This window comes from Crocuta crocuta, unplaced genomic scaffold, assembly GCF_008692635.1.
Source record: "Crocuta crocuta isolate KB4526 unplaced genomic scaffold, BGI_CrCroc_1.0 scaffold108, whole genome shotgun sequence".
In the NCBI taxonomy this organism is placed as follows: domain Eukaryota; kingdom Metazoa; phylum Chordata; class Mammalia; order Carnivora; family Hyaenidae; genus Crocuta; species Crocuta crocuta.
In genome coordinates, this window is record NW_027532825.1 from 4,671,287 (window position 1) to 4,696,590 (window position 25,304).

The window sequence follows — 25,304 nt, forward strand, 5'->3', positions numbered from 1 at the left end:
CAACTGACTTCCCTACGCAGATCTATTTTAAATACATAATTGAAAACAACACAAACATCTTGGCTGTGTTTCCTTCCATGTAATCAGATTGGAAACATCTTTCAGGTACGTTTATCATTTATCTATCGGATACGGTGGTTTCCTTCTCAAGGGGTCAGAGAGCTGTGTGGGGGCCAGAGGTGTAAGCCAAGCATTCCTCAATGGGATGCTTTTCCAGAAAACCTCAGGGAGACTTACCTGAGGGATGCAGGACTCGGGAATCCCACGGAGGGTGCAGTAGTAACAGAGGTGTTCCCAGCCGGTCAGGAGCTCATCCAGGGCATCCTGCTGCGGACAGTAGCCGATGCGAACTCCTGCCGCCCCCGCCAAAGACAGATCCACAGTGTCTCTGCAGAGAGAAATGGCAGCACAGTCCAGAAAATTCGGTTCTCCAGACACACATCATCCAGTTCTGCAACGTGGCTCCATCAAAGAGAAGTTCGCTGCAGTTTGTATAATGCGATAATTAATTTAGCATAAATGGGTTCAATGAATGAGTAGCAACCCACATGTCCAGGCTTGATTCTAAGGCCACGATTGCTTTTTTATGTTAAAATAAAAATACAGAAAGCACAGAGCTTTGCAGGTGGCATATGGCATGCCCAGTAAATGGCTATCATAACGATTACTTCCCTAGAAAAACAATTCATGAGAATTCTTAATGAATCAGGGGTACCTGGATGGCTCACTCAGTTAACCATCTGACTTCAGCTCAGGTCATGATCTTGCGGTTTGTGAGTTCGAGCCCCGTGTCAGGCTCTGTGCTGATAGCTCAGAGCCTGGAGCCTGATTTGGATTCTATGTCTCCCTCTTTCTCTCTGCCTCTCCCCTGTTGGTGCTCATTCTCTCTCTCTCTCTCTCTCTCTCTCTCTCTCAAAAATAAACATTTAGGGGCGCCTGGGTGGCTCAGTTGGTTAAGTATCCGACTTTGGCTCAGGTCATGATCTTACAGTTCATGGGTTTGAGCCCTGCACTGGGCTCTGTGCTGACAGCTCAGAGCCTGGAGCCTGCTTCAGATTCTGTGCCTTTCTCTCTCTCTCTGTCCCTCCCCGACTCATGCTCTGTCTCTCTCTGTCTCTCAAAAATAAACAAACATAAAAAATTTTTAAAAAATAAACATTTAAAAATTTAAAAAAAGAATTTCTAATGAATCAATGGCTAAACTATCACTCAGATTCAGATTTTTAAAAAGTAAATTTCTACCATAGCATATACAAGCTCTCATTGATCATAATGAAAACTCAGGGTCCCAGAGGAAACCCCATACCCTCAAACTGGTCACTCCTCATTTTGCTGTCCCCCCAGCCCCGGCGTCCACGATTCTGCTTCTCAATCCTAAGGATATGCCTACTGTGGGTGGTTTATATAAATTGAACAATGCAATATATGACTTTTGCACATGGATTTGTTCCCTTGGCATGTCTTTGAGTTTCATCCATGTTACAGCACGAATCTATACTTCATTCTGTTTCCTTTTATTGGTGGAAATGCACACAGCAGTTGTTAAAAAAAAAATTACCACTGCCCTTTTACAGCTGCCAAAACAGAAGTCTGTGTGTTACTGCGGGCCTGGAGTTAACTAAATAACTCTGCCTTACACTTCTAAGTCTACCATTTTTTTTTCATTCTGTGACCATTAGAAGAAAGATAGAAGAACCATACATAAAATAAAGAGGAGAAAAAAGATTAAAAAAAAAGGAAGAGGGAGGTAATTTTCGTTTTCATTAATAGACTTCCAACTTTTATTTGTTTAATGTTTATTTTTTTTAGAGAGAGACAGAGAATGAGCCAGGTAGGGTCAGAGAGAGAGGGAGACACAGAATCCAAAGCAGGCTCCAGGCTCCGAGCTGTCAGCACAGAGCCCAATGCAGGGCTCAAACTTATGAACTGTGAGATCACGACCTGAGGTGAAGTCAGACGCCCAACTGACTGAGCCCCCTGGGCCCCTCTAGAGTTCCAACTTTTAGAGCAGCTTCAGATGTACAGAAAGTTGAGCAGAAAGTACACGAAGTTCCCGGACGCTCCCTTGCCTCTCACCCAGAACCTCCCCCATCACTAACAGCCACCCACCATCGCTGTGACAATTTGGTTTCAAATGACGAACCAATGTGGAGACACGCTTACTCACTTAAGTGCACGCCTGACAGAGGGCTCACTTCTGGGGTTGTGCGTGTTGTGTCAAATCCAGAACATCACACATCAACAGTTATCACACGAATCTGTCACTGCCTTACAGACGCTCTGCGTCTGCCTTTCATCACCTCCTCCCTCCTCCCTGGCAATGGTTCTGTTGACTCCGTATTTTTGCCTTTTCCAGAACATCCGCTCGCTGGAATCACGCGGCACACAGCCTTTTCAGGCGAGCTTCGTTCCCTCAGGGACACGCACTCAAGGCTCCTCCGTGGCCTCTTGGGGCTGGAGAGCTTGTGTCTTACTGATGAATACTATTCCATTGTTTAGATGCACCCCAGTCTATTTATTCATTCACTTACTGAAGCGTATCTCTGTTGCTTCCTAATTTTGACAACTATTAATAGCAGTACTGCAAGCATTAGCCAACAGGGTTTGTGTGTGTGTGTGTGTGTGCACGTAAGTTCTCAAATCATCTCAATAAATACCTAGGAGGAGGACTCCTTCAGGATATCGTAAGACTATGTTTTAGCTTTTCGAGAAGCTCACAAATCGTCCTCGGTACTGGCTATCCAACGAGCATTTTCAATATAGCTGCACATCCTCCCAAGCTTTTGGCACTGAGAGCATCTGGGATTTCTGGCTTTCTAACAGATGTGTATACATTGTTTAAATGTGCAATTCCCCAGTGACATGTGATACTTCATGGGCCATCTGTATCTTTAGCGAGGTATCCATTCAGACTTTTTGACCATATTCTAATTGTTTTTGGTTATTTTCTTAGCGTTGGGTTCTTTGCATCTTTTGGATAAAAGTCTTTTATCAGATACGTGCTTTGCAAATATTCTCTGCCCGTCTGGGATTTGTGTTTTCACTCCCTTGGAAGCGTCCTTCACCGAGCAGATTTTGTTCTTATTTTGATAGAGCCCAGCTTACTTTTTGAGTCATGTATTAATTAGAAGTGCATTGTTTAATCCCTGTATATGTGGGAATTTTCCAGTTGCCCAATTTCTGTTATTTCTAGCTTAATGCTACTGTCATCTGAGAGCATATTTTGCATGACCTCTACTTTAACATTTTTAAGGAGTATTTCATGGCCCCAAATGCGGTCGATCTTGATGAATCTTCCACATGAGCTTAAAAAGACTGTGCACACTTCTGCTGTTGGACAAAATGTTCTATAGATGTCATTTGAATCCCATTGATTAATGTGCCATTTAGTTCAACTATATTCTGACTCATTTTCCACCTGAAGGATTGGCAGTTACTGAAAGGGGATGCTGATGTCCCCCACTTCTTCTCTAGATCCACTGTCTTGTCCTCACAGATTCTGACACGCTGTGGTGGGGTTTACACACATCAGGGGCTGGTAAATCCTTCTGGAGAACTGACTCCTTTATCATTATGTAATATCCTCCTTTATTCCTAACAACTTCTTTTTGCTCTGTCTGAAATTCATGGGGACATTCCATCTTTTGTCTCATTAATGTCAGTACGATGTATCTTTCTTTTCCCCGTTGCCTTTAAGCTATCTGTGTCTTTACATTTAAAGTGGGATTCTTTTAGAAAACATATAGTTGGGTCTTATCTCTTCTCAGTAGTTTCTATCAATTGGTGAGTTTCCACCAGTTACATTTACATCATTATATTTAAAGTGATATTTGATACACTTGGATTATACTAACAATTTTCTATTTGTTGTCCTTGTTTCTCACTCTTTCTTTTTCTTCATTGTCCGTTTTTAGTTGAACATTTTATATGATTTCATTTTCTCTCCTCTCCTAGAATATATATATTTTTTAAAATTTATATTGGTTGTTCTGTGGTTCACAGTATAGATTTATAACTGCTCCAAGTCTATTTGCAAATAAAAATTAACTGGAAGTACCTATATATATTTTTTTTTTGAAAGAGAGAGAGGAGTGGAGGGGAGAGAGGCAGAGGGAGAAAGAGAGAGAATCTTAAGCAGGTTCCACGCTCAGCACAGATCCCAACTGGGGTTTGATCCCACACCCCTGGGATCATGACCTGAGCCGAAATCAAGAGTCAGACACTCAACCCACTGAGCCACTGGGGCACCCCAACTGGAAGTACCTTGGACAGAGTATTCCCAATTCCTCCTTCCCTTCCCATATAGAATTTCCACCATTCATGTCATTTAGCCATAGGCCACAGTCACTAGATACAATGTTGCTATTATTATTATAAACAAACTATCTGTAAGATCAATGAACAATAAATATGAAAGAGATTGTATCTTCGATTACTCCTGCTCTAATGTTCGTCCTTTCTTTATGTAAATCTGGCTTTCCAACCTATATCATTTTCCTTCTTTCAACATTTCTTTTTTAATTTTTTTAATGTTTATGTTTGAGAGAGAGTGTGAGAGAGAGAGAGAGACCTGGAATCTAAAACAAGTTGAGGCTCTGAGCTGTCAGCACAGAGCCTGATGTGAGGCTCCAACCTGGGAACGGTGAAATCATGACCTGAGACAAAGTCAGACGCTTAACCGACTGAGGCCCTCAGGCGCCCCTCTTCTTTCAACATTTCTTGCAAGACGATCCTGCTGGCAACAAATTCCTTCTGTGTTGATTTCTCCTTCATCTTTGAAAGATAATCTCACTGGTTCAGAATTCTAGGGGTGATAATTTTTCTCTGAACGCTTTAAACATCCCATTCCCTGCCTTCTATCTTCCATGGCTTCTGGGAAGTCCAATGTCTTGTCCCCGTGGCTCTGTAGGCATGGCATCTGACCCAACGCCAGCTTCCTTCCAGAATTTGTCTTTGATTGTCTATAGCTTGAATATCACATGTTGATATTTCAGTATTTGTCTTCTTTGGTAGTTTGTGGACTTAACGGAATCTGTACTTGGGATTTGTCATACATTTTGAAAAACAATGAAGTCATTATTCAACTATTTCTTCTGTCCTTTTCTCTTTTGTACACTTTCTGGGGATACATTGGGCACACGTGCCATGTGTCATCACTGTCACAATCCCCAAGAGTCCATTCCATCTTTTCATTCTTGTTTTCTCTTTGCATTTCAGTATTCAAAGTATCTGATCATCTGTGTCTCTGTACCATGTTTTGGTTAATTCTCATGATATGTCAGACTTTTGCATTATTATTATAATTGTTATGGCTGGGGTGCCTGGGTGGCTTGGTTGGTCTTAATTTTGTCTTAATTTTGGCTCAGGTCATGATCCCAGGGTCATGTGATTGAGCCTTCTGTCAGACTCTGCACTGAGTGGGGAGCCTGCTTGGGATTCTCTCTCCCTCTCTCTGCCCCTTCCCCTTTGGGCGCTTTCTCTCTCTCTCTGAAAAAAGTGTTTTGGTGATCTGTGATCACTGATTATGACTTGCTGAAAGCTCAGATGATGGCTAGCATTTTTTAGCAATAAAGTGCTTTTAATTAAAAATATACTTTTTAGGCATAATGCTATTGTACACTTCACAGACTATAGTGTAATGTAAATGTAACTTTTTTAATGTTTATTTATTTTTGAGAGAGAGAGTCGGGGAGGCAGAGAGAGAGGGGAACAGATGATCCAAAGCAGGCTGTGTGTTGATAGCAGAGAGCCTCATGTGAGGCTTGAACTCATAAACCACGAGGTCATGTCCTGGGCCAAAGTTGGATGCTTAAATGACTGAGCCCCCCAGGTGCCCTTTAAATATAGCTCTTACACACACTGGGACCCCAAAATTCACTTGACTTGCTTTATTATGACATTCATATTATAGTGGTCTAGAACCCACCCACAATATCTCTGAGGGTCCTGTACTTAAGACTGAACTATACCCTTAAACATAGTAAGACGAAAAAGTTTATTTTATGTTTGTTTTAGGACAATAAAAAAAGAAAAGGTATACCATGTACACAATTTCCAAAATACCATGTGGAGTGGCTATGCTCAGAACAGACACAATAGACTGTAATGATATAAAATCCGACACTAGAAATACACAGTGACTTTTATAATAATAAAGGCATTGATTCCTTGGGAAGACAAAAGCAATGTCTTTTGACACCAAAAGCAAAGGCAACAAAAGCAAAAATAAAGCAGTGGGAAATTAACAAGCTTCTGGACAACAAAAGAAGCCATTAACAAAATGAAAGGACAACCTAAGGAACAGGAGAGACTGTCTATAAATCATGTACCTGATAAGGGGATTAATATCCAAAATATATAAAGAACCCACAAAACTCAGTAGGAAAAAATATTCAATTAAAAATTGACAGAGAAGCTGAACACACTTTTTTCAAAAGAAGACACCCGGATGGTCCAAGAGACACACAGAAAGACGCTCAACATCACTCATCATCAGGGAAAGGCAAGTCAAAACCACAGTGAGGCGTCACCTCACACCTGTCAGAATGGATGTCATCAAAAAAACAAGAGACCAGCATTGGCCACAATGTGAGAAAAGGGAGCCCCTGCACTGTCGGCGGGAATGCGAACTGGTGCAGCCACTGAGGAAACCAGTGTGGAGGTTCCTCAGAAATTAAAACTAGAACCTTCCGTGTGTTCCAGCCATTCCCCTTCCACAAATGTATGCGAAGGAAACAAACACACTATGTCAAAGAGGTATCTGTCCTCCCACGTTCTCTGGGACATTAATGAAGCATGGGAACAGCCTAGGTGCCCATCAACAGATGCAGGCATAAAGAAGTTGTGAGGTTTTATAAATGTATTTGTGTGTGTATATATAGGTGTGTGTATATATAGATATACACACACAATGAAAAGACAAATACTACATGACATTATAATGTCACTTATATGTAGAAGCTTAAAGAAAAAGCAAAAATAAACAAGCTCATGTAGAAAGAGATCAAATTAGTGGAGAGAGGCAGGGTGGGAGCAGGGAAATCAGAGGAAAATCACAATTGTCCCTGTGTAAAACACACCAGGGCCAGGGATGCAAGGCACAACATGGCGCCCGCGGCTAGCACTGTCATGTGGTGTGTAGGCTTGTTGTAAGGAGGGCAGAGCTAAGACTTCTCATCACAAGGAGAAAATCATTTTTCTTTTTCTTTTTTCTTTTTCTGTTTAGTATGAGATGTTCGACACTAACTAAAACTACCGTGGTCATTTCACAACAGATGCAAATTAAATTGGAATACTATACACCTTAAACACATACACTATGCCAATTACGTCTCAACAAAACTGGGAAAAGGGGAAAATTTTTAAAAAGAAATTTAAAAATATGCAAGGTGGTGGATGTGTTAATTAACTAGATGGGAGGAATCCTTTTACAATGAATATGTTTATACAATCATCACCAGGTACACTTTAAATAGCTTACAATTTTGTCAATTATTCCTCGACAAAGCTGAAAAAATTACCAAAAAAAGACAGACAGCTCAGATATCATCAAAATTTAAAATGTTTGTGTTTTTAAAAGACATCAAAAATTAGAAAAAGGCAGCCTATGCAAATGGAAGAATTTTTTTAATCATGTATCTAATAATGTAGTTATTCTGGAATATATAAATAATACTTACAAGTCAATAATAAAAATGTAACTGATCAACTTTTTAAATAGGCAACGTATCTGAATATAGATTTCTCCAAAGATGCATCAACAGCCAATAAGCACAGAAAAAGCATGGTCATCCCAACAAGCAGGGACGAGCATGGGGTGTCATATGTAAGACATGAATCACTGGGTTCTGCTCCTGAAACTAAGACTACACTGTACGTTACCTAACTTGAATTTGAATTAAAAAAAAAGAAAAAAAAAAAGAAAGAAATATGGTCAGTGCCATCAGCCATTAGAGAAATGCAAATCACAACCACATTGAAGTACCTTGTCATACTTACTAGGATGGCTATAATCACATGGGCGGGACAATAATACATGTTTGTGAGGATGTGGAATATAAAACAGTTGGGGATATAAAACAGTGCAGCTGCTTTAAAGAAATAGCTTGTGGAACCTCAGTTACTTCCCTCAGAGACACTTGCTGTATGACCCAGGGATGATTTCTAGCTGTCCATTCGAAAGATTCAAAAACATAAGTCCACAAGAAAGCTCGAACATTTAGTGTGCATGGAAGTATTACTCATTGTGAAAAAGCAGAAACAACCAAAATGTCCATCAAATAATGAGTGGATAAATAGAGTTTGGCACATTCATTCAGTGGAGTGTTGTTCATTCATAAAAAGGAAGTATTGGGTGCCTGGGTGGCTCAGTCGGTTAAGCGTCCAACTTCAGCTCAGGTCATGATCTCGTAGTCTGTGGGGCTCGAGCCTCATGTCAGGCTCTGTGCTGACAGCTTGGAGCCTGGAGCCTGCTTTGGATTCTGTGTCTCCCTCTCTCTCTCTCTCTGTTCTTTCCCCCATTCACACCCTTGTCTCTCAAAAATGAATATTAAAAAAAATTTAAATAAGGAAGTATTAAGACATGCTATGACACAGATAAACTTTGAAAACCCTATGCCAAGCTAAAGAAACTAAACACAGAAGGCTACATACCGTATGTTTGCATTTTTATGAAATGTCCAGAATAAGCACATCCTTAGAGACAAGAAGGAAATTAAGGGTTGGTGAAGGCTGGGGTATAGGGAAAACAGAGAATGACTGTTCATGGTAAAAGGTCTCTTTTCAACGTGATGAAAATGTTTGGGAATGAGACACTGGACATAGTTGCACAGTTTTGTGGCTATACTAAAAACCACTGAGTTGTTACATTCGGTGTGAACATTATGGTGCATGATTTATATCTATCAGAACAGTGTGTCAGCGTTTACAACAGCTAATTAGTGCACATGCTGTCTGGAAGCAATTTCATTCCTCAACATAAATGTCTTCATGTGTTCACCAGTGAATGTTCTGGAACATCTGTAGCATGGGTGTGTCAATACTAACCCAAATGAACAAATTGCAGTAGAAATGTTATAGCTATATCTCACAAACGTGATCCTACCGGAGAGAGTTTTCCTTGTCTCCTAGCAGCCCTCCCCCAAATCAACTAGCTCTGTGAGAACTTAAATATTTGAAACATAGTTAAACAGTACAAGCCATCGAAAGCTATGGAAGATAGATTTATATTATCCTTCTAATTGTTCAGTGGCCCCCGGGACACCTCCTACCTCTGCAACGCCCACACCCACGTTTATTCCTTCCCAGTTGGAATCTCTGGGTTTCACAACAGGTGAAAACCTCAGAAGAGATTAAGAAAAGCAGCCTGGGGGTGTAGGAATTTAGCAATAGAAAGAGTTCAATGTCTTCCTGTCTCCAGAGCTACTCATCACCCAGTGCACTGATGGCTGCCCAATTTCTAGTTACACACGAGTGACATCTTTAAATTAAGGACAAGATTTCACATCCAAGTGGAATGAAGGGCCTTTTCCTCTATTTTCAGAGCAGGGCACCTGTGGTTGGCTGTGCGGGTAAAATGCTTGCATTTGCTCCGAGTCAGTAGGAATCACCTCGCTCACATCTTGCGCGTAAGAGATTTATCAGCTCTACCATGATGCACTGACATCCATCACTTTGGGTGGCTTAGCAGACTGTCTGCAGAAAGGCGCCAGCGGCTACTGAGCTATGGTGGGGCTAAGTCTTCAAATAGCATTAAAGACACGTTAAGGCGAAGCATTCATGGCCTCTCTAGCTCCGTTTTGTTAGCTCCGATACCTGCTGTTCTGTGAACAAATAAAATTCTTTACCAAAATTTAGGAGGAAAGAAGAGTCTAGAAAGGTCAAACCAATACCTCAAAGTACAGGTGAACAGGACCCCTTTTCAGTGGTGTTTTGTTATAATCCAGACAGAGACACCAAAAGTGGGCACAGCCCTGTGGAAGAGGTCATATGATAATGACACTCTGGAGTGGGGCCGGAGTTTAACACCTAAGCCAGAGTTCATCCTCATTGACCTAGAAGAAGATGAGCCCAAGGTTATAAATCTTACCCTATCTGTGATCAGTGTTAACCAAACATTCTCTACATCAAGACCGCTGTCGATCACATTTACACGTTACAAGAAAATGCTCTCATCTATTTTATGGTTTCCACACCCTTGTAGGTCAGTAATCTCAACTAGATAAAGGAGGGTATACTATTCTGTAGGTTTTATGGTTCAGCACCTCTTGGAAAGGCAAGACATTTTTCACTTATGGACCTGATGTAAAAATGAACTTCAAGTGGCTCTTATCGAAATGTGTGCTGATCAGCTTTTTTCCCCTCTTTTTTTAATGAGGTAACAGATCAAGGAATTAAGAAGATCTTTACAGCCCACTGAGAGGCCTGTGCCAAGCCGTGCTTCAACATTTGGTGAGATTTTACCCAGGTTCTACTCGCTTACAGGTATCTAATTTCCCTTATGTTATCGGCGGTCACTAAGATGCCAAAGAGGGGTAAAAAGAGCCAGGAAAGAAGTGATCAGTGGTCCTGGGGTGACCCCAGTCAGATTTTTAAACCTGTCTGCATTCAAACGCTTGATGTTTTATTGCCACTACCCACACTCTATCGCAGGGTTTACCCACTAACACACCCCCACACTGCAGGCTTCGTCAGGGGAGCGCAGAGTTGTTTTCACAACTGGTTTCTGAGTAACTGGATTGTCCATGAGTGGCTCCCATGGCTCGTGGACACCAGCTGTGTGTCAGGGGAAGCTGCTGAGCCCATAAGCAAACCCAGTGACTCGATCCGCACCCTCCATAATGGCGGCACATGGTTTTAGAAAGAATATCATGCCACCATGTTTTCTTTCTTAAACATGGATCAATGAGATGTTTATACCTTCTTTTCTGAAGGCTAGAATAAGTCTGTTCCCTGGGTTTAAACCTACACACGTACACACACACTCACACACATATCCCCCACGAATTTTACCATTTATAACCTTATAAATGATAGATGAAATACAAGTGCAGTCAGCAAGCGTATTTGTTAGTATAATTCATGTGAGAAGCCACATCTTTAAAACCAGTGTAAGAGATAATTCCTGACTTCTAAATAGATTAGGGTTGTTCAGCCACAGATATACCAGGTAAATGGCCACACTCCTAATCACTCGTACATCCTTGTGTCAAACCCGTAACTGAGTGAGGCTGATCGCCAGCCCCGCCAGAGTTTTTCTTTTACTTCCTTCCACAAATGTTAAGGAGGAGAAGGAAAAGAAGGAGTGTCAGGAATCAGAGGCTTAGTCACCACTAACTTCAAACTGTATGACTAAGGTGAGTCCTTCACCTGTCTGCTCTCAAGTTTTCACCTGTGAAATGAAGGGGGTGAGTCATTTCTTGAGGAACTACTATGCACATCTTCAGAGAGCTCATGATCCCACAAACTGACCAACTGTGTATTCTACCACCTAACACCAGCTGTCAAGGGAACACCTGGTTGGTATTCAAACAAAAGTAGACTTAAGACATAAGAGAGCACAGTCATTCACATAGGGGGGCACTGACGCTGTGAGTTTTACTCACATTTACCTCCCCCCTGCACCTGACTCAGAGAGAAGCCACAAATCCGATTAAGGAATGTCCTTTTCAAACAGTAAAATTATACCAAATTATATTTTCCTCCTGCCAATATGTGATCTTTGTCCCCCCAAGAAAATGCTACGAATTTCTGACAACAAAATGGCTCACTCAATTACATATATTCTCTGTGCATAGCACGTGCCATTCTTCCAGCCTAACAGTTTATTCAAGGAGATTAGTTAAGACAACAAAGACTTGTTTATAAAGAATAGATGGTGGCTTCTGCTTTTCACCAAGTCCACTGTCACTCAGACCTTCCTTTGATGCATCGTCCTGACGACACATGCCAGTCCATGTTTATGAACTAACTATCCAGAAATCACGAGCACAATTAAAGATTGCGCCCCTTTACAAGGTTCACCTCTGCCTCAGGTCACAGTTAAAGGGTAAGCAAAGTGTTCTGTAAGTTCACAGACACAGGATAATAAATATGAGTGTGACAAAACCATAAGATAATAATCTGTAATATATCTCACACATATCTGTACGTAAGTGAATGCAAAATCTTTTTAGTGCTTTATTGATTCCATGGTAAGTACCATCAGGAAGAGTCTTTTTAATTTTAAATAGTTCAAATTCAGGGCACCTGGGTGGCTCAGTTGGTTAAGTATCCAAATCTTGGTTTCTGCTGAAGTCATGATCTCATGGTTCGTGGGTTCCAACCCGGCATCAGGCTCTGCAGGGACAGTGCAGAGCCTTCTTGGGATTCTCTCTTTCCCTCTCTCTCTATCCTTCCCCTGCTCTCTTTCTCTCTCTAAATAGATAAATAAACCTCAGAAAGAAAAGAAAGCACAGTATAAAATGAGTGGACAGCATGAACATAAAATACCATCTCTAGCAATACAATAAATATGAACAGATAAGGTCAACTGATAAAGCAAAAGACTCTAAGTCTGAATCACAGGCAACAGTCTAAGTCAGTGCTCAGAGAGGCAGGTCTTGAGTGCAGAGGAGAGGAAAAGGCAGATATCAAGACGGAAGGGATCACAATATTATTAGCAAGTAATCATCTGGAACTTCACAATAAAAGCTCTTTCCAAAAAGAAAAATCAAATGATGTTGTGAAATATCTGGAAAATAACAACAACAACAAAAATGAGGTCATGCAAGTGCAATAGTTTCTAAAACAATGGTCAGAAGAAATTCCCAGCTTTAAATTTTAATCGAGAAGAAATACTTGGAATTAATCATCACACTAAAAAAAGTGAGGAAAAGAACAAAAGGACATCTAGGGATAGCAGAGGGAAGAACAGTGAAATGAGGAATTAAATAGAAGACAAGATTTCATAGAACAATTAAATAGTTGGTTCCATGTGAAAGAACAAATGATCACTGTCTCTAGAAAAAAAAAAAGGTCAAATCACAAAGCTGAAAATCTGAAATAAAAATGAGAGCAATACAAATATACAAAAAATTAAAACAATAAAAGACACCACGTCTCCGAAATCGGAGTGTTTGACGGAGCGGTCTTCTGGGAAACACCAATGGCCTGTCCAGGTCCACAGACTGACTATCTCAACAAAGACCAACGACCACCTTCAAAAGTGAAAAACAAATGATGAAAAAATGACTCCTGCCCACTCCCCTCTCCCAGCCACACAGATCTGGGCACAGAAGGGACACAAATCTGAACAGGAAACCTCTGAGGAGAAAGATGGACCAGTGGGGTGATGGTTCTCATCTTCCGTAGGCTCTGAATAATCTCATCATGAACACACACTACATGATCAAAAATACTTCAAATGGATCTATTTACATAAAATCTAAAGTTGTACCCCAAACAAGAAAAATGGAGGCTATGTTACAATTCAAAGAAGAAATGCGCAGTAAGTGGAAAAGTGAGACAAAAGTCCCGGATGAGAAGGCTCACCATGACAAATATTTTCACTGCTTTTACAATTTTTTATTTTCATTTACTTCTGTCCACAAATGTTAAAGAGAAGGAGGAAGGGAAAGAGTGTTGGATATAGGAAGACTTAGTTGCCACTAACTTCAAACTATATGACTAAGGTGAGTCGTTCACCTGTCTAGCTTCTTTACCTGTAAAATGACGCGGGTGAGTCATTTCTTGAGGAACTACTGTGCATATCTTCAGAGAGCTCATGATCCAACAAACTGACCATGAAAATGAAACGACGTGACAGGGTACTTTTTAACGGTGACACAATCAAGGGTCACTTAGGACACAGCTGAGAATAACTCTGTCTTCCCAACGAGTGGCCGTAGACTTACTGGTGCTTGACACTGATGGACAGCTGGAGCTCCTCAGGTGAAAGGGGACGTGCAGAATGTAGAAACGGGACCAAAGAAGGAACACATTGATCATCACAGGCATCAGAGGCCCCACACGGCGCTGGGCATGGCTTGATTACCATGTGTGGAGGGCAACAGATGTTAAGGGGTCGTAAGGGGGACGTTTTGTGGAGAGCTAATGAGCTTAGATAATTTACTAATTCTGATTCTCTGGTTTTAACACTAATAGCTCATACTAGAACTTTCATATAGCTCCAGAAAACCTGTAAGTTTGAGATCGCTTTTGACAATCTTCAGATAATCAGTATGTTGAGCTAGTGTGGCTACCACCCTGTCCCCCAGCAGCCTATTTTATTAAGAAAACAGGTTCTGGGGGCACCTGTGTGGCTCAGTCAGTTAAATGTCTGGTTTCGGCTCAGGTCATGATCTGACAGTTTGTGAGTTTGAACCCTGCGTCGGGCTCTGTGCTGACAGTGTAGAGCCTGCCTGGGATTCTCTTTCCCTCTCTCTGCCCCTTCTGTGTGCTCCTGCTCTCACTCTCTCTCTCAAAATAAATAAAAAGACTTTAAAAGAAAATAGGGTTCGGTGTTAGAATAACCTAAGGAAAAATGCCATCTACATTTACAATGACCTCAACTTGGCTTTCGTATTTAAATGTCTAAGAAAGGAAACAATTGCTCCTCTTCAGTGACCATTATCGTTTAATTAACAGAATGCTTTGGGACATATCTCTTGCCAGGGGATTTTCAGAGTGTTTCTAATATCACTTTGTAATGAAACAAACAGATAACCCAAGATGATTTAATTATACTGGCGCACGGGTACAGGAGTAGACGAAGATGTGTTGGTGGAGGACGGAAGCCCCAGTGAGAAATAAACTATGCTGCACACTGTGTGTGAGAGGTCAGCAGCTCTTTACATGCTGAGAGTATTCTCCATTTAAGAAAAGTAACATTCTCAGCCTTAGTGGTGCATTAGGTCTGTTGTTCTTGGGTTAGGAAAATACCCTGAAAGGCAAAGACCCTATCTCAGGTAACACATTAGCAGATGTCAAGCAAACACGGGCAGGTCACGTCTGTACAGAACTCAGCTTCTACACTCTGAAATTAAGAACATCTCTTCACATACTATATTCCCTGCCCCCAGGAAGCTCGAGGCAGAAGGCACTGAGTATCTCTTGGAAACCATCAATTACAGAGATGATGTGGACTGTGCCTGCTGAAGTCAATGCTGACGGCTAAATACAGATGCTGCCTGCTGGCCCGTGTCCTCTGCCATGTCTCAGCCACACCATAGAACACACACCACTTTATTTTATCCAATAAGGCTGCTGGATCCAGGAGACGCTCTGCTCCAAGAAAGGAAATTCAAGGAAGAACATAATTATGTGAAAGAGAAATGGCTCAGGACATCGGGTGTTGAAATTCAGTGGAAAATATGTCAGTCACCAGTGTGAAATCTGTGCAGCAGGGCTGAATGACACTCCTGATATGATGTAAACAGTGGAAAGTTGGGTGAAGTGAATGAATAGTTACACTATTATGGCCACTATGGGTGTGTGTGTGTGTGTGCGTGTACAAGTGCAGAAGACACCAAAAAGACACAGGTGATAGAGGTGATAGATGAGACATGATAGATACACATACACATAATACATGCATGTATGATGGAGGGATAGTTATTGATTATTGATAGGTATGCATGCATCCATGATAGATAGAGAGATAGATATGCATATACAAATGATAGATAGATATAGATCAATGATAGATAGATGACAGATATAAATAGATGATAGATAGATGATAGATATGCATATACACATGATAGATATGCATATACACTAGACAGATAGATATGCATATATACATGATAGATTGACGATAGATCAATGATAGATGATAGACATAGATGGATGATAGATCAATGATAGACAGATGATAAATAGCTAAATATGCATATACAATGATAGATGGATAGATGATAGATAAATAGATAGATAAATATGCATATACACATAATAGATAGACAGACAATAGATAGATAAATATGCACATATACATGATAGATTGATGATAGATCAATGATAGATGATATATAAGCATATACACATGATAGGTAATAGATAGATAAATAGATAGATAGATATGCATATACACATGATAGATAGACAGACAGACAGACAGATAGATAGATAGATATGGTTAGATAGGATTTTTTTTTTCAAAACTGGGACTATAAGAACAAAAATCACTTTCATGTAAGATTAGAGGATTTCCCTTCATTGTTTTCCTAAGTCTAAATTAGTAGTATAAATTGCCATTTAACTTAATATGAGAGAAACAAATTTTCAAGTAATTCCTAGTTGGTGAGGTTGTGATTTAAATTACTCAAATCAGTGATTCACGTTAGTCTAGAGAAAGATAAGCCTTTTCTAGGCAATAAACGAGTTCCATGTCCTGTTTGTAATATTGGTATTGCAGTGGTTTAAATGAAGCAAAGTAATCTGTAAGCTCCTAAATGCAATGCCCAGAGTACTTAGGAATCAGATGGTATTAATGTACCTAATAGTTATTGCTCACATGAATTCCCTGATAGTGATCACTAAGACAGGAGGAAACCAAGGGTAGGTGGAGGGGAGGAAAAAGTTCTGTCCCAAGTGCCTGCATTAAAATGAAACAAGCTCCAGAAATGTTGGTCTGAAATGTGAAGAGAATGTCTGTGTCTTACAGTTTTTCCTTTTTTTTAAAGATTTTTTTTAATAGTTATTTGAGAGAGAGAGAGAGAAAGCATGCATGCATGTGCGTGTACAAGCATGTGCTCAAGCAGGGAAGGGACAGAGAGGGGGGAGACAGAGGATCTGAAGCGGGCTCTGCACTGTCAGAAGGAAGCCCGACACGGGGATCGAACACACAAACCCTGACATCATGACCTGAGCCAAAATCAGACCCTTTAATGACTGAGCCACTCAGGGGGCCCTTAAAAGAGTTTTTCTATTATTTATTATTTAATTGCCTGACAATTTAACACATGATCATAATATAAGATTTGGAAAAGAAGGGAAGGACTAAGGAACAAATAAAAAGTATCCATATTCCTCACTGAGATACAACTACTGCCGATCTGTCCATTCCTGTCCCAGCTCGTTTGCACGTGCTGCCTGTTATTTCTGTGTACTTTCTTGCTGCTGAGAACATGGTCCTTGGTGTAATTTGGCCCAGTCCAAGGTAAGCCTTGGAAATACTCTCTTTCTATCTGAGAATAGAGGATGCTGGTAAACTCGTAAATGTTGCTAGTGCCATTGCATTAGACTTATAATTGAATGTATTTAAGGGGAAGCTTCAAAGCCACAAGTGGTCAGTAAAACATGTACAAGCCTAATTTAAGAGCTCGTCCGGGGGCACCTGGGTGGCTCAGTCGGTTAAGCATCTGACTTCGGCTCAGGTCATGATCTCATGGTTTGTGGGTTCAAGCCCCGCGTCGAGCTCTGTGCTGACAGCTCAGATCCTGGAGCTGCTTCAGATTCTGTGTCTCCCTCTCTCTTTGATCCTCCACTGCTCACACTGTCTCTCTCTCTCTCTCTCAGAAATAAATAAGAAAACGTTAAAAAATTATAAAAAAAAAAAGAGCTCATCCGTGTATTTGATTCCACCGTTTCACTACAAAACATCCAGGTATGAGTACTTTTTCATCGTTGTGCCTGAGAAGCAGTAATTTTCATTCTAAAGATTCAGATCTTGGATGAGTATCAGAAAATCCTTAGCCATCATTTCTTCAAACGGCGCCTCTTTCCCACCCGCACTGCCCATGTCTGTTGTGCCGTTCAGAAACCTAATTAGACCTGCGTCAGACTTCTTCCGCTGTCCTCTGTGTCTCTCAGTTTCTCGCATATATTTTTCAAAAGCGGGCACTACTTGTTTGTAACTGCACGATTTTGTGTTCTTTTTAATTCCAGTGACCATCTTTTTTCAATCTTCGAAAGTGGCTTTTGTCCAAATCTGTTCTTTTTCCCTGACATCATCTGTCGCACTCACGCTGACACTGTCTGTGAGGCTACAGGTCTGTTATGGTACATCCTCGGTGTGCAGACCTTCCCCTTTGTGATATCCATCAATTTATGTCCACAGTGGATAATGTCCGGGGTGTTTTGTAATGCTTCGCTTCGGTGAGACTCTTTTGTTTAGAGTTGAAAATCTCTGAACAGTCTGTTGCAGGAGCATCCTTCAAAGAAGTTTTGTTCTTCTCTTTCAGGGGCCCATGGATGCCATCAGCCTGGAGCCATTCATTATGCGACCTTCTTGGGTAGAGGAAGAATGGCAATTCTCTGGCCCTACATAGGCAGTTAAATTTAGACGCCCCACCCAATCCACGGAGGATAGAAGCTCAGAGTTACAAAATTCCAGGGAAGACCTCTCCTTTAAAACTCTGAGCCTCAGGCACCTGGGGGGCTCAGTCAGTTAAGCATCTGACTGTAGAGTTGGGTTCAGGTCATGATCTCATGGCTCATGTTAGTCAAGAGCCCGCTTGGGACTCTCTCCCTCTTCGCTGCCCCGCCCTCACTTGCTTTCACACATGTTTTCTCTCTCTCTCTCAAAATAAATAAATAAACTTTTTAAGAAATAGAAACTTAGGGGCACCTGAGTGGCTCAGTCAGTTAAGCCTCCGACCTTGGCTCAGGGCAGGCTCACGGTTTATGTATTCGAGCCCCATGTTGGGCTCTGTGCTGACAGCTCAGAGCTGGAGCCTGCTACGGATTCTGTGTCTCCTCCTCTCTCGCCCACTCTCTCTCTCTCAAAAATAAACATTAAAAGATTTTAAAAAATTAAAAAATTAAAACTTAAACTCTGAGCCTCAAGAGAAAGATTTTTTTTTTTGTTTTTGTTTTCATCTTCCTATGCCAATATCAGGATTTTTCAAGAGCCCGCTGTGTCAGTCAGGATGCAACTCTTCAATGATGCAGGATTTATCCAAGTTTCCCCTTGTGTAGGGCTGCGGTCACATCTCCCACACCCACAGGGACCTTAAAACCAGTCTCCCAGTCACAAACCCACAGCTGCCCTGTCCCTTCCTCAGCAGCCACAGCACCAGCCCCCACGGGCACTCTGGTTTGCTACTTTTTTTCTTTTTCTACCATCTGTAGGGATTTCCTGTGGCCCAGAGAGGCACTTACATAATCCTTATGGTTAATGTTTATCTAGCAGTAAGAATACTTCCAGGCCGTTCTAGTCCTTCACCTTGTTATTCAATATTATTTTACATGACTCTGTAACTACTTTACAAATTATGTCTATCAATGCTTCAGTTTTTTCAATCCTTGTTTTTACCTTCAGTTTTCCTGTTTCCACCTATAGAGAGTTTAAATTGCCCTTTTAAACATATCTGTATTCGGGGCGCCTGGGCGGCTCACTCGGTTGAGCATCCGACTTCGGCTCAGGTCACAATCTCGTGGTTTGTGAGTTCAAGCCCTGCGTTGGGCTCTGTGCTGACAGCTCAGAGCCTGGAGCCTGCTTCGGATTCTGTGTCTCCCTCGCTCTCTGCCCCTCCCTGCTTGTGCTGTCTCTTTCTCCCAAAAATAAACATTAAAAATAAATACATCTGTATTTTGTATAATGAATTTTATATTAATTTTTAATGTTCAGAAATAACTCCGATTGAATAATAAATGCTTACATTTACTTGTAAATATAAGAAAGATTATATTTACTTGTTTCTACAAGAAATATTAAACATCGTCTGAAAAAAATTGGTCACTTAATTTTCCTTTCTTCACTGAGAAAAAAATGTGTATATGATCTTTTTTTCTTAATCTTTGTCTCTATTATATCACGTTGATTAAGCTATGCAGTCAGAAAGGTACTGTTTTATTCCAAATAAGCAGAGTGCATTGGAATACCTATTAGAACGATTAGCCACCTTCTATCTACTCTCCCTCTTCAAACATTTCAGGACTAGATTCAGCCACAAAAACTTCAGAATATTCTATGTCATTTCCCACTTTCTGCAGCATGACCCAGAACTGAATTAAATCTGCAGAACTTGGAGGAGGAGAAGAAAACTAAGGCTTTTTGGTTCTTCTATTCAACAGTATGCATATTTCACTGCTTATCCAATCATGCCTTATTCTCAAAAAAAGCCAACCAGGTTTTATCAAGAAGGGTCACTGAATCTCTTTCCAGGGTTATTTATGGGCACTTTACATGCATTTTTGCTGCTACAGTTAAGTGTGTTTCCTGTTATACACCCCACTCATTACTGCTGGCACATAAGAAAGTTCTAGATTCTTGTATATTCATTTTTATCTGGCTACCTCAGTTGAAATTATCAATTTCCATCGATGTCTTATGTATATTGTATTATAAATATATAAGATTAGTAGTTGTAGCATTTAAATACTCATTTCTTAACTATGTCATATGGTGGAACTGAAACTCAAGAATAATGCTGGGGTGCCTGAGTGGCTCAGTTGGTTAAGCATGTAATTCTTGATTTTGGCTCAGGTCATGATCTCATGGTTCACTTGGGATTCTCACTCCTTCTCTCTCTGCCCCGCCCCACTTTTGTGCATTCTCTCTCTCTCTCTCTCAAAATAAATAAACTTTTAAGAAAGAATAATGCTAATAATAGTATTATTCCTTGTTTCTTGTTTTAAAGGGAATTACTCTAGGGGCACTTGGGTGGCTCAGTTGGGTGAGCGACCAACTCTTGGTTTGATCTCACCAATTGTGGGTTCAAGCCTCGCATCAGGCTCCGTGTTGAGTGGGGCTTGCTTGGGATTTTCTCTCCCTCTCTCTCTCTGCCCCTTCTCCACTCATTTTCTCTCTCTCTCTGTCTCTCTCTCTCTGTCTCTCTCTCTCTCAAAATAAACTTTAAAGGGAATTACTTTAGTATTTCACTATCAAATACGAGACGTTTGATTCAGGATCTTTGCATCACACACAACTTTACTCTTTGTGTTGTTGATGCTATATATATTACACTTCTTTAACCATCAGTTAATGAGGGTAGAGTGAAGACTTCTTCATCCAAATATATTTCTATCATTCGCTTTCCAGTCTCCCAACAGAGTCTGTTTTACACATTTGCCTATTTTGTGTTTCACACACAGAGCTTCTTGACTGTGATGACTTGGTGCAGGAGAGTATATGCTATTAACGCATAGTATTTTTGTCTTGAATATGCCTTTTCTGTAAACTCTATTTATGTGGTCTTAATGGATTTATGTGTTTGTTTTGTTTTCACTTGCCCAAGTGCCCGTCTTTTGTTTTTAATTTTCCCTATAATTCTGTGTTGTGTGTCCTGTGAAAGGCATACTTCTTTAAAAGCCAGTTTCTATGTGATTCTTAAAGGAAAGAGAAAGCCGAGCGCACTTAAGGCACACATATATGCTTGCTCTGGTATCTGTCAACTCGTCTTTTTAAAAGAATATCTCTTGCAGCTCCCTTTTATCCTATTTTATGCTCATCTCAATAGATCATGGTTTCGTTCTTCAACCTCTCTCTAGTAACTGGGGGGAAAGGCAAAGCATGAGATTGTGAATTTTATGTATTCCAAATTTTATATGAATTTAGTATTCAAAAATAATTTCCTCATAGAATAATGAATGTTTATACTTCTTTGCATTATTTCTAGTTTTCCATGAGAAACATTAACGGATGGCCTCAGGGAAATCTGGTAACGTTATTACCAAGTTATAAGTATCTTGAAATATGTGAGGTTGTGAAGCTTCTGAATGGAAGTTAGAAATTAACTACCGTTGCCAGAAAAACTATCCACATAAATGAATCAAGGGGCTACACGCCAAGTTTCCTGACCATTTTGTGTGGGCAGCCTGTTGGCTCTCGAAAGTATAAATAAAAGTGTCTGTGTTTTACCAAAAAATATTGTATAAAGATATATATTATATGTTATATTACATATTATTATTGCATATAATTATTTATTATATTATATTATGTTATGTCATATTATGTTATATTAATTATATGATATTATGCACACACACACATCTNTCCCAATTTCCGGAAGGATCAAGGTCAAGAGCAGCTAAGAGAGTGAACTGAAAGGAAATACACAAAGAGGGCTTGGGGCTGGTTTGGTTGCTTCTCTGCTGTGTTAATATTTATCAGCGAACAATCACAGGTCAGTGGGACCCGCAGAAGACCAGCCTCCACAGTGCCGTGAGCAACGTCACATTCATAAACTCCCCCGACACCCAGACGACGTGGGGCTGGCAGACCCGGGGCTCACCAAACCACACCAGGACCTCGCAGAGACTGTCCCTCGCAGCCGGGACCGAGGGGTGACAGGACCTCATTCTGAGACTGCAAAACTTACCCCCAACCCCCGGCAGCGTCCGAGGTCACATGTGCTTCCAGGCGGGCCCCGGCCAGCACCGGCCGGCCCTGAGCCATCGCCTTCGTCCACCTGCTACTGCGGTTACACAGTCATCGGCCTGAATCCCAACAATAAGTGGTTTGGTCACGTCCATGTTGCAGACTTGGATTCAAATCCACTTGCCAGAAGTCTGATGCCTGGCACACCGCCTAAATCTCTGCCCTTCGGATTCCTTACCAGCTTCATCAGGATGAGGCCCTCTTCCCAAGCTTGTTACAACTATCAGAAGAGAGCAGACACGCCCAGCCCCTGACGTAGCGGAAGGCCTGGGGGACCCTGGAGTCACAACACGTTAGAACTACTGTTTGTAGCATGGCTTTTGTCTAGAGGCTGCAAGCGGTCAAGCTGCACATCAGACGCCGCCGGGAGTGAGGCAGCATGGAGGCGCGGGGACTGCGGCCGCCTGGGAAGTCTGTGCTCCGACGAGTGTGGCCCAATTCCCAGACATACGCGCTGCGCTGGCCAAACGAGAAGACGTGGCTGTTGCCCTGCAGTCTTCCAACCCCGTGGCCGCTAGCATTGCACTAGGAGCTCATGATACTTTAAACCAAACCACCAGGTCGGTTCCGCAGGCATATTGTCAAGTTTGAGGACACGCCTTCGATAAACAGTCATAAATCAAACAAGAGAAGAAAAGGACACTGTTCCGGATAATAGCACCTTAACAGCAAGACAAAAGGGACCTTAAAGTAATGCATGACTGAACCAGTGTGTTCCAATTAGGTAGCAGTGACTTACAGCTTCATGGGCAGGAAGAGGTAGACCGGCTCTCTAAGCCGCTAAAAATTCCATTGTGTTCTAATTACCCATGTAATTCCTTGAATACCAATGTACAATTAACATTACAAATAATCAAGGTTAAAAATATAATTAATGCAAGTGTGATTTAGTTATAATTAAACTAATTACACAGATATGTAGCATAATAAGGGACTTGCAGACCATTAAGGGGATGTAAATGTATTCTTTCTTTCAAGAACAGCTTTTTGAATTTCATTTTCCAATTAGTTTACAACTGATGGGATGGGATTATGAAGTAGATAATCAGGCTTCCAGGGATGAGGAAAATAGACCATATATTTTTTGTTTCCTTCTGAAATTCTGATTCTTTTGCCCATATGCACTGGTAAATAGAGAAGTTAGGAACATACACACACACCCACACACACCACCTAAGCAACAAAAGCACACCTTTTTTCTACAACTGCAGAGAAAAATCAACAGCATAGTAACTTGAGAGTTACCTTTATACACATCGGTCTTTTTCAGAGTCTTAACCAGGACTCACACATCCCTCAAACATTTGCTCAACTCTTCAGTTCTGGGTCCTGCTGTTGACCATAACAGTTCCAAACACTGGCATTTTATCACTTGACATGGACCAATATATAATTGTATTCTCTGCCCACAGATGTGGCAGTTATAACACTCAAGACCCAGTGCCAACAGCATGATGGGTAAGCACGCAGCAGGTGGAGGGAGACATGTTTTCAAGTGTCTGGCTTTCTTCATGTAAGTTAGGAAAGCAAATATTTCTTTTTGGTGGAGGAGGGAGAGAGAGAGAGAGAGAGAGTCTTAAGCAGACTCTATGCTCAGCATGGAGCCCAACATGGGGCTCAATCTGACATCCTAGGATCATGACCTGAGCCGAAATAAAGAGTTGGAAACTTAACCAACTGAAACACTCAGGCACCTTGGAAAAGCAAATTATTTCTTAAAGAGAAGTCCCTGCCTGTTATTGGACAAGGTGGTTTTTATGGGAGATCTCAGAGAATCTTTATTCAAGCCTGTGAGTTATTCCCAGCACACAGGTGAGGAAAACAGACCAGCGGGAAACGGGAGAAGGAGGAAACCAGAGATGGTAAGAAGGGAAAGGGAAAGCTAGGCACAGAGAAAACTCTGTGAAGAATCCTACATCTGTCAGACTGACACCAGAATGACATTACCAACAACAAACAAATTCTGATTTTTCCACCTCTGAGGATGACTGGAAAACAAGAGATTATCTGGAAAAGTGGGTAAATGAAAAGGGGAAAAAACACAAGCATTCTTCTGCCATTTTTTATATGAACGGTACTTGTGGGTAATCACATAAAATGTGGTGAAGACCACTCTACAAAATTGTCCCAGCGAGTAAGTGAAAACAAAGGTAAGATTTGGAATATCACTATATCGGAGTCCCCAAAGGATAAATGCCACCAACCTAGGCATGAGGCATCCAAACTCCTGATACTGACATGCTATACATCTGAAACTAACACAATACTGTTTGTCAATTATACTTCAGTAATAAGTAAATAAATACAGAGTGAGGACTGGACATGATGTGCCCATGATGAAAGGAAGTAATACCACCTCCTACGGACTCATAGTCATGTACAGCAACTACATAATAAAGAAGTCAAAATTTTTAAATTTGAACCTGAGCCTGATTCAGCCTCTGGACCAGCTGTGCCTTGCAAGAAACAGGACAGAGAAGCATGAGAAATTTGACCGTCTGTATGCAATCAGCAAAGTCTATAGCCCGCTCTCTCTCCAAGTCCACTGGCACAAGGCCAACAAGTAGATTGTAAAGAAAAGAAAAAGATGGAGAGAGACCTGTAAACCAAGAGATGTAGGAGTCCTATCAAGTGTTTACAAATGAGCAACATTCAACTGTGGTGTCTAGGGACAATTTTGGGTAATAAAGCCATATAGAATCTTCTAGAAAGAAGAGGTAGTAATCAGGCCAGGCACACAGAGTAGTTTCTGGGTTAGCAGTCAATATTCTATTAATTGGCCTGAGTCTTGTTTCTGAAAGTGTTGATTTGATAATAATACACTAAGTTACATTTTAAAAAATCAGGGGTGCCTGGGTGGCTCAGACGGTTCAATGTCCCTTGATTTTGGCGAAGGTCCTGATCCCTAGGTTGTGGGATTGAGCCCAGCACTGGACTCCACACTGAGCATGGAGCCTGCTTAAAATTCACTTTCCCTCTCCCTCTGTCCCTCTCCCTG

At 41.1% G+C, this 25,304-nt stretch overlaps 1 protein-coding gene across 1 annotated transcript in view; it reads right to left on the reverse strand.

Moving 5' to 3' along the window:
• ABCA13 (ATP binding cassette subfamily A member 13) overlaps nucleotides 1-25,304 on the reverse strand; it is a 329,169-nt gene that overhangs the window by 35,497 nt on the left and 268,368 nt on the right. Inside the window, exon 58 of the mRNA XM_077781120.1 lies at nucleotides 238-388. Coding sequence (XP_077637246.1) covers nucleotides 238-388 — 151 coding nt within the window. The remainder of the gene's footprint in view (nucleotides 1-237; nucleotides 389-25,304) is intronic.